We start from the raw sequence: 10,820 nt of genomic DNA, 5'->3' as shown, positions 1-10,820 counted from the left end.
AAACTTGTCATAGTAAAGGGCCCATTGTGCAGGTGTAAGCGACTCCGGTATCTTCCTCTAGGTTTTTGCTGTGAGAGTTCTGGCATTTGACCAGGGAACCTTTGCTTCTTTCCCTCAATTAGACCTTGTGAACATATTCAGTGTCAGAAACAAACTTTATGCCTCTTTGAATGCTGTCATCACCACCTTCTATTTAGAGAATGTCTCTTAACCTCACTTTGACCTACTTCAGCCTGTAACGGATGCACAGCGTTGCTGCCTTTGTCTGAGGCTGTGTGCTCGGTGTCACTAGTACAAAATGTTGTGGCTGTGGAGGTCCAAAGGTCAATAAGACTGAACACAGGGAACAGGGAACGCTTCTGTTACACCCAGGGGAGCAATCACACGCATTCATGGTGAACAAAAAAATAAGAGAGACAGCAAGCTAGGGACTAAATACAGCTGTCACTCTTCGAGGTACATGTTTCAGTAAGAGTAGATCATTTTTTAAGATTGCCTTTACATCAAATGAACGTTCTCTGAGATATTTAGCTGTTAGTAAGTTGTCGTTAACGTGGCAAGACATGGCATACCCTAATCGATTTGCACACAGCCGCAAGTAGCCTATTTCCTCTATTGTTGTTGAGTCGTTTACTGTCCTATTAAAACTCTTCAGTTCAGTAGCTGTATTGATATGGCTTGTTGCCTAGAGTGAAGGTGAAATGGGTCTATTAAAAGTCCATCACTGGAATCAACCCAGCTCTGCCCAAGGTTGTTTTAGTCTGGACAGTAGACACATTTAGTCTGATGCCAGCTATAAGCTATTGGGACTATTGGAGCCCTTCTATGTGACTTTGACCACTGAATATGGGTCTGTCTAATGGTTATGGATGTTGTATTCACTTAGCAAGCATTTCTCAATATTCATCTTTACAATGATAAGCTGTTACATGACATACTGAAAGGCTATATATTACAACATACGAGTACAAATTATATTTATGTCTCATATATCATTCCAGCACAAGCGTTTCATTGTATGGATGATCTTTTCTTATCCATTGGGAAACATTTCCTTTTCTCTCTGTCTCTCTGCATGCTTCTCATTGAGAAAGGATTTTTAGGAATGGTGGTTGGTTTTCTTGTGATTTCCTACATGCAACCCCCAACTGGTGTTGTTACATTTCTGTGCTCCTCAACCACCAGCCACCCCAAGCAACACCATTGGTCCTCGCCTAGCAACAACATGATAATGTGGCATAATGTGACACCCCCTGATGTATGATGGGGAGCTAGGGCCCCGCCCCTGAAGCTGGTGTCTGCGTCGCTATAAAAAAGAGAAAGGGATAAAAGAAATAGAGAAAAGGGATTTCACGCTCATATCGTTACATGGCTGGTGTCCGGAGAATAAACCTGTTATGTGTCCCTTGTGTGTGTGGCAGCCCTCTTCCTGACAAGAAAGAGGGATGATTATTTTCTCTCTTTTCTACTCTTCCTCTCAAATACACATACGGTCACACACACACAAAAGCAAAGGCAGAAACAGCCAGGCATGCGCCGGTGAAGGACCGGGGCGCAAGCGCTCAGGTGTTGAAGCAAAGCCAGAGAAAACAAAGATGGCCGTTCCCTTTTCCACGTTGCCATGTTTGACGTGAGCAGTGGACCTGAATGACATTGTAAATAACATGTTTCTGTACTTTCTCTCCCAGTCTGCTCTGGATATCATCCTCCTTTCTCTCCCTTCCTCCCTCTTCCTCTGTCTCTCTTTTCAACAAAGAGCCATTATGTTTGGTGAAACAAAAGGTCCCCTGATCCCATTTCACCCCCCATCAAAATGTCACTGGCCTCAGATGGCATAATGACCACTGTGTGGGGACAAAGAATCTCAGTTATTTTATCAGCACATTTGAAGAACTGGTATAGGGGGGGAAAGGAAACCAGCTTTCATTCATTTGTTTTCTCTCGGCATAAGCATTAGTATGTCGGTGATTAGGACCTTTTCTCCTTTCTGTCTGATAATATGTGACCCAATAAAAGTGATTGTTGTCATTCTTAAAAAGACACAGACCTCAGTTAGTATTCCAAAGCTATACAATCAGCCATCTTTTGTACAATAATAGAGTTAAATAAAAAAAAAAGTCTCAGCTCTGAACATGATTGGATAGGTCTTTTACTTCCTCCCCCTCCTACCACCGGGCGTGTGCGTGTGCATGTGTGTGTGTGTGTGTGTGTGTGTGTGTGTGTGTGTGGGACAGAAAATTACCATCAGGGCCATCCCACCTCCCCCTCCATCCCACCTCCCCCTCCATCCTCTACACTGTCTCCCCTATCCCATCTCTCACTTGGGCACTTCCAGCTAGTGGGTTGGGGGAAGTACACACACACTCACAGCCGTACACACACCCGCACTCTCCCTCACATTCCCCGTCCCTGCCTACCCCAGCTGGCTCCCTCACACTCCATTCAGTCACTCACTCACACTCTCTCTCTCACACACACACACACACACACACACACACACACACACACACAGATCCACGCGGAGCACCGACCCAGGTGCCGCCATGGACCAAGAGGGGAACGTGAAGAGGACAGCTAGAAACAGAGGGTGGTTACCGTAGTAACTGGATCTCTCCTCTTCACCTCTGTGCCTGGTGATGCTGTCTCTCCATCTGGCTTCTCTTCTCTCGCTTCTAGATACACTACCTCTACACTGATAGTGGATGACACAGAAACAGGAGGGGCTGGTTTCTCATCTTTTCACCCTAACTGAGAAGGGAACCTTATTCTCCGACACTCTCCTTGTCAGGACGGAACCCTACACTTTTTCCCTTTCCTTATCTTTTTCTCTGAGATCGTTGGCTTCCACTTCCCTGGGATTTCTAACGTTTTTATTCCGCCATGGCTCACGCAGCCTCCGCATTGAAGAAGAACCGGGACGTGGATGTCAATGCTATCGAGGATGAGAAAGAAAAGAAAAGGAGAATTAAGAAACTTGCGTCCCGGGAACAAAAGAGAAAGGTACTATCCCTGGAGCGAGACTCCCGGCTCAGCCACATCCCCATTGTGTTTATATGGGCAGCACACACACACACACACACATGCAGCATGTGTGTGTTTGAGTGTGTGCTCGAGTGCGTGTAACCTTGTTGAATTTCACCTGTTAGTAAAGTATCTGCCTGGGCCTTCGTGGTGCGCAGTGATAAGGTCACATTTGGAATTTCTAACAGCATTGTCTGATTTACAGCATAAGCACGGGGCTCCCCTAAATACTACAACATCACCACCACTGCCTTACTCCAAAATCAGCATCTCTTAGTGTGCTGATTCAAAAAACCTTGATCTTACAGCTTTTAAAGAGGACAGGGGGTATTCCACTGATCCAAACTATTCCAGGTTCCTTAGTGATTGAAAGAGTTCTGCACTGTTCTTGGCATGTGGTTGTGTTGTTGTCCAGTTGAGAGCACCTGTGTAAGGCTGGATGGCTGCACAGGCGTCCATGTATAATGCATATTGATGTCATTTATTGATGACAAAGCGTTTCGTATGATGGAGGAGGATCCACGTGTTTTAATGCTTGTTATTTTACCTGCTGCATGCACATCACTGTGGTGTTGCTGGACAAAGAGCTCGAGTTCATAAATAGCGAGAACCCGTCGTGGGTAAAGCCTCCACTGCTTGATATTGACTGGATGCAATTATTTCACCCATGAGATCTATTCAATAAGGCTGACATTTATTGTCAATGGTCTGTCGGTTTAAATTATGGCCCATAGATAATGTTATTGGACCCCAGCATAAACAATTATTTTTTAAAACATTTTTTACAGTTCTGAAAATATTATTTATTTAACAAAAACCTTTTAGGTGACTGACTGAACTTCTTTAATTGTGTACATTATCATTGTGTACATAATCTTTGCGCGTGTGTTCGAGAGTGTGTTTGTTCCTGATGTCCGCGGGAGACATTATTATCGTTATTATAAAGACTCATATTTCATGTGAGGCTGAGGGAGCTCTTCTTTATTTATTGATTGGTGCAAGTTTGGCAGGCTCCACTCTGATAATCCGTTTCCCCTTTCCCTTCGTCCTGTCCTCATGCTTCGTTCCCCCTCTTTCTCTCTGTGACTTTCTCTCTCTCTTTAACTCTCTCTCTCTCTCTTTAACTTTCTCTCTCTCTTTAACTCTCTCTCTCTCTTTCCTCTCAATGTCTTTTTCTCTTTCATATACACAAACAAATGCATAAAATGCATAACAAATGCAACACCTAATTTGCTCCTTTTGTTGATAAGCGGAAATGGAAATGTGTTTAATGCACACACACCACATGCCTGATAACAAACACACAGAACCCTCAAACATTTCCTTTTTCATTTTTTTTTACACTACTGCATTAGCCTAGTTGTTTTTTGCTTCAGAACATCCAGAACATCCAGTCTATCTCCTATCCTGTTTTTATTCTACGTTATGGGCTTGGCTGAGCTTAGACTGTTGTTTACAGTATTCCTGTCTGGTGGGCCTCCGATGGGAGAGAGAAAGAGAAGGATAGAGAGGGGAGAGATAAAAAGACAAGGAGTGAGAGAGAGAAAGGAGAGAGAGGAGGAGAAAAAGAAGTTGAGAGAGAGAGAGAGAAGTTGCTGACTGAGGAGCCTGCCTCTCTTATCAGCCTTCACTCAGTGTTGTATGGGCCTAATGGAGTGGAGGTGTTGGTTGGATTGTTTTTGGCAGAGGAGACCACTAACCTTCCTCACCGCCGAAGGATATGCTGTGCATGGGGGTATCGCAGCCTGCCAGTGAATGAGATACATCCTACTGACACAGACACAGTGAGGGGGAACATGGTAGAGGTCAGGCAAATCAAGCCCAGACCTTATACTAGAAGCAAAGGAGGGGGAGGGAGGGGTCATTGTTACCTTATCACACAGTTATCATACCCCCTTTACTTACAATGTTATTATCGCAGAGATTCTCTTAGAGCTCGGTTATAGAAACAGTAGTAAGAAGAGACTCCTGTAGGTGTTAGAGAGGAAAAGGAGACCTAGGAGGAAGCAGCCTTTAGGGATGATGGGAGACACTCATCTTCCTCTTACCAGACTGAGCACGTGTAGCTCACAAAATGGGAGTCTCCCCCACCCTCTCTCTTCTCTGTCTATCTCTCTCTCTCTCTTTCTCTGTCTACCCCCCCCTCTCTCTCTCTCTCTCTCTCTCTCTCTCTGTTTCTCTATCTCTCTCTCTCTCTCTCTGTTTCTCTGTCTACCTCTCTCTCTCTTTCTCTCTTTCTCTGTCTACCTCTCTCTTCTCTGTCTACTTCTCTCTCTCGCTCTCTTTCTCTGTCTACCTCTCTCTCTTCTGTCTGTCTTCCTCTCTCTCTCTTTCTCCATCTACCTCTCTCTCTCTCTCTCTCTCTTCTCTGCCTACCTCACTCTCTCTCTTTCTCTGTCTACCTCTCTTTCTTTCTCTCCTTCTCTCTCTCTCTCTCTCTCTCTCTCTCTCTCTCTCTCTCTCTCCCTCTCTCTCTCTCTCTCTCTCTATCCCTCTCTTATTCTCAGTCCTTTCCCTCCGTTTTGGGGCAAGCAAAACGAGCAGTCATTCCTCTGTCAGGCAAAACGAGCAGTCGTTCCTGTCTTTCCCTCCTCCCCATCCCCCCTACCCGTCCATAAAGATGGAGGTTAATGAATTCTGCACTCATGCATACCTAAGCTAATTGGATTGGCATTAGGAACACCACCCAGTATTACACAATTGTCACCAAGATGGCTGCCGGGAAGTGTGAGTTTAAAAATCCTGCCAAATGCCGGGTCGTAATTGTTACATAGCAGTGCTGCATGATTTAATCTACCTGATGGTAACATCACAGATTTTGTTGTCAGGCCACATGTTGAAGTGTTATGATGTAGGCTCTACCACTTTCTTCTACTCAGAAACGTGAATTAATGATAATTATCATCCTAATCCGAAATATATGATTGCTGTAAGAGGATTCAGATTCAGACTGATTTAGGAACAGTCCTTATCTAACACAAGAGATACAGTATGTGTAGAGAGAGAATGATCCTTTCTTAACCCGCTAAAGGATAATTGCTGTGTGTGTTGCGGCTGATCCAGGACCAGTCCCAGGGGTGCAGTTGCGACCTAGAGAAAGCACTCATCAGTCAAATGGGCAGGCCACTCATCAAACTAAATGCTAAACTGCTAAATTGAAACCCTCTGCCCAGCTTTGCTTTTCAGGAACATCTACGCTGCTAGTGTAGTTTAATAATTCTGGTTAAAAACGAAGTAAACACTATTTGATCTGACCATTGATTGCTTTTGTTCAGTTGCATTCAATACGCTGGCACCTACAAAGTCTTAAGCCATTGATTTCTGGCGAACAGTAGACTGTTACACATAGTTCTCAACCCTTCAATCTACAGTATACTGCCCTATTCTGAATGGCTACCCAAGTCATCTCTATGGTACACCATAACCCATGTCATCTCTATGGTACACCATAACCCATGTAATCTCTATGGTACACCATAACCCATGTCATCTCTATGGTACACCATAACCCATGTAATCTCTATGGTACACCATAACCCATGTCATCTCTATGGTACACTAGAGATTGTAAGTGACTGGAAATAGTGGAATAGAACACAGAGGGTTCTACTTCAAAAATATTAGGCTCCAGTGTAGCTTTCATGTTATTGTCAAAATCCACCATGTTCTGGGTGTCATCTCAGAGCTGGACAGTGTGAGACAGAGAGAGAGAGAGAGAGATGTTAGGCCTTAAGGTCATTTGAAGGTGAGTGGCGTCCTCTTCTCTTCTCCCAGCTCAGTGGTAGTCCTGTAGTCTGTTGCTGCTCTTTCTCATAGAGGCAGTCTCTGTCTCCGAGGCTGTATTGAGCATTAGCCTAGATGCTTATGCAATGTGTATAAACTCTGAGTCTCTCAGTTTGGTGTGTTGGGTAGCAGACTTTGATTGTACATGAGAGTTTTAATGCCAAGATTTATCTTGTATTATTCTCTAGTAATTTATTAAGACATATCAGCATGCCATTTTCCCTCTTGGTCAAATTCACAGAGAATAGCATAGTCTTTTCATTCTTAGCCTACATAGCAACAGAATAGCATAGTCTTTTCATTCTTAGCCTACATGGTAACAGCTAAGCATTATTACATTATAAATGCAATATGTGCATTAGAAATTCCACTTACTATAAACATTTAAGGACAGGCAGTATGGTTAGAGCCTTTTAAGGAAATATCATTATAGCCTTGCTTTGAAGCCATTGCTGCTCTACATACAATCCTGTAGGCGACTGTAGAATCAATCCTAAGGCATGAGATGATGTGTTTATAGAACTCAGAGAGAGCGAGAGACAGAGAGAGAAAGAGAAAAGAGGGAGAGGAGAGAAAGTTGGAGGGAGGCCTGGCTCCTATTATTTATGCTGTTTAATGAAGTGCTCAGGGTTGGGGATGACATGGGCAAGAAAGGAGGAGAGGAGAAAGGGGGGATGGTGGAGGAGAAGAGAAGGCAGGACAGGAGACGATCTGGAAAGGTGAAAAGGAGGGGAAAGAAGGAGAGGTAAGGACGGGTGCGGTAGTGAACTAAGGAGAGGAGAGAATGGGATAAAGGAAAGATTAGAACTGACTAGAAATGGGTAGTGAAGAGCTAAAGGAAAGCATTAGGAATAGGCTGCTGAAGTGCCATGGGGATGCTGTGCATTTGATGAGTTGAGCTCCCACCCCCACACAATACACACACACATTAATGCAGTGATGAGTCCCCATCTTTCATCAACAGTAGCTAAAAGCTAAAGCCCACCTCCTCCCCCACAGCCTGCCTGCGCTTCCCAGGATGGCCCCTCAAACCCCCCTTCTCCACTCGCCCCTCAAACGCCCCCAATAGGATTGTCCCCCATATGCACTCACTCATACACACACAGAAGTATAGTTAAACACGTCCACCCCCCCCCCCCCCCCCCCACACACACACACACACACACACACACACACACACACACACACACACACACACACACACACACACACACACACACACACACACACACACACACACACACACACACCAGCCAGTTGGGGCCAACCACCAACCATAGCAGCAGGAGATGTGCACTGGAGTGTGTGTTGTACAGCCTCCCTTTCTTCCCCCTGCCCGGCATCGTCACACTCATTAATCCCCCGCTGTGTATCAAGGCCAGGCCTCCTCCATCAGGCTCTTAACCCCCCGTCCCCCGTCCCCGTCTTCATCCCGTCCCTGTCCCCGTCTCCCCCAAGAACACACATAGCCTCGACCATGCTCCCCATTCCCCTCGCTCTCCAGCAGAACCCTTCCTCTCTATTGTGTGTAATGGAGAGTGTGTGTCTGTTATTGGCTTCTTAATTGATCTGTGTCATCCCACGAGGTGGAGGGAATAAATACAATATTTTTAACTAAACATCTCTACTAGAGCCATGCATGATAATGACAAAAATCTCAAAGGATATGCACTATCTTTTGTGTCACTTGAACAATGTTTAGATTCTAGGCCTATATTTGATTTTTTGAACTTTTATTAAGACCCTGGTTCTACCACCCACTCTGGCCATCCTTGGTCCCCAGAAATAGGCCTCTCTTTGTGGGCAGAGTCAGCCAGTCGAAGCCTAGCTCTGTGTCCCGGCGGGCTGGAAATGGGCTGTGTTGTGTGCAGATCGATGACAATCACAGAGCAGACACTCCTCCATGGTCAGCTCTCTCAGAGACACAGATTGATGATTAAAGACATAGATTGATGATTAGAGAAAAATGCATTCTGTCTCTCCAGCTACCCCCTTATTTACCCCCACGTGTTGGTGTCACACAACAGTCAGTATGTCTCACATAAATGGCATCCAGTGTTTCAGCATTTATTTGGTTAGTCTTTGTTCTATTTTAAACATGGAAAGCTTGTTTTTCTATTTGGTTCTGTGATCCTAGTTCTTCCTAGTACTTGACAGCTCTTAAAGTCCATCCATATAGATGTTTCATTTTTTATATATTTGTACCACCTTATTCACCGGTCCTTGACAAATCATGTGAAATAGAGAGCTGGGTCCATTCTACCTGCTCCATATCTATGGTGCCTTCCTCTATACCAGACTGACGGAATTGATTGGACATTTTTGGACTATATGATTACCTGGTTTTGAATGTTCTGAGAGAATGAGTGGCATAGAGTGTGAATACTCTTTGTCTCAGACACAAACTGCTGTATCACTGCATGGACAAAAGCTTTGTTTTGTCTACAACGACCCCTTTGGAAAGGAATAATGTTTTCTCTTGGATGCAATTGAGCATGAAATGAACAGAGTCTTTGTTGCGGGGTAATTTGATTCTGCATGGAAATGTTAACATTTCTAGAATGTGTGTCACATGAGAGTACAGTGAAAGGAGGAGAAACAGAAAAGCAGTGGATAACACTGCCCACTAAACTATCTTGTGCTGTTCTGTGCTGCAGTGGCAATTTTAGCATGTATATCTTGGTGGGGCAAAACATAAATAAAAGTGGAATTGTCATGTATTGTCATGTTGTGTCTTGTTTCTGTCCTTTCCTTTCACCCTGTCTCCCTCTGCTGGTCGTACTAGGTTACCGTTTCTGTCCCTCTTTCCCCCAGCTGTTCCTTGTCTTCTCTGACTACCTCATTCACCCCTTTTCCCACCTGTTCCCTTTTTCCCTCTGATTAGGTCCCTATATCTCTCTCTGTTTCTGCTCCTGTCTTTGTCGGATTCTCGTTTGTGTTTCTCATGCCTGAACCAGACTATCGTCGTGTTTGCTGCAACCTTGTCCTGTCCTGTCGGAATCTGCCTGTTCATCTAACCTTGTCCTGTCCTGTCGGAATCTGCCTGTCCATCTGAGCCTACGTGTGTTCATCATTAAAGAAACTCTGTTTGTTAATTCGCTTTTGGGTCCTCATTCACGCACCTGACAGAAGAATCCGACCAAGAATGGACCCAGCGACTTCGGATCCTCTCCACTCAGCCATCGAGATCCAGGGAGCGATGCTAGGCAGACACGAGCAGGAATTGTCTGCTGCTCGACATGCCGTTGAGACCCTGGCCACCCAAGTCTCCAACCTCACAGAACAGGTTCACCATCTCCGCCTCGATCCACCGGCCACTTCCAGGGCTTTCGAATCTCCGGAGCCCAGAATCAATAACCCGCCGTGTTACTCTGGGGAGCCCACTGAATGCCGCTCGTTCCTCACCCAGTGTGATATTGTGTTTTCTCTCCAGCCCAACACTTACGCCAGGAGCACTGCTCGTGTCGCCTACGTCATATCTCTCCTTACTGGACGGGCTCGTGAGTGGGGCACGGCAATCTGGGAGGCAAGGGCTGAGTGTACTAACCAGTATCAGGACTTTAAGGAGGAGATGATACGGGTTTTTGATCGATCTGTTTTTGGGGAGGAGGCTTCCAGGGCCCTGTCTTCCCTATGTCAAGGTAATCGATCCATAACAGACTACTCTATTGAGTTTCGCACTCTTGCTGCCTCCAGTGGCTGGAACGAGCCGGCTTTGCTCGCTCGTTTTCTGGAGGGTCTCCGCGCAGAGGTAAAGGATGAGATTCTCTCCCGGGAGGTTCCTTCCAGCGTGGATTCCTTGATTGAACTCGCTATTCGCATTGAGTGACGGGTTGATCTTCGTCACCGAGCTCGTGGAAAGGAGCTCGCGTTCTCCGTTGCCCCCCTCTCCGCATCACTACCATCTTCCTCTGCCGGCTCGGGAGCTGAGCCTATGCAGCTGGGAGGTATCCGCATCTCGACTAAGGAGAGGGAACGGAGAATCACCAACCGCCTCTGTCTCTATTGCGGTTCTG

The 10,820-nt window shown here is 45.5% G+C and overlaps 1 protein-coding gene across 17 annotated transcripts in view; it reads left to right on the top strand.

The window, feature by feature from the left end:
- The first annotated feature begins 2,321 nt into the window (after nucleotides 1-2,321).
- The window catches only part of LOC110502535 (ankyrin-3), a 150,861-nt gene continuing 142,362 nt past the window's right edge, over nucleotides 2,322-10,820 (top strand). For all 17 annotated transcript variants that reach the window (XM_090216996.1, XM_090216998.1, XM_036960092.2 and 14 more), the window contains exon 1: nucleotides 2,322-3,000. In XM_090216996.1, coding sequence (XP_090073122.1) covers nucleotides 2,881-3,000 — 120 coding nt within the window. In that variant the 5' untranslated portion in view covers nucleotides 2,322-2,880. The remainder of the gene's footprint in view (nucleotides 3,001-10,820) is intronic.

The sequence above is a fragment of the Oncorhynchus mykiss genome, chromosome 23 (genome assembly GCF_057628025.1).
Source record: "Oncorhynchus mykiss isolate SJ-2025 chromosome 23, ASM5762802v1, whole genome shotgun sequence".
NCBI lineage: Eukaryota > Metazoa > Chordata > Actinopteri > Salmoniformes > Salmonidae > Oncorhynchus > Oncorhynchus mykiss.
This window is presented reverse-complemented; position numbering and strand designations above follow the sequence as displayed.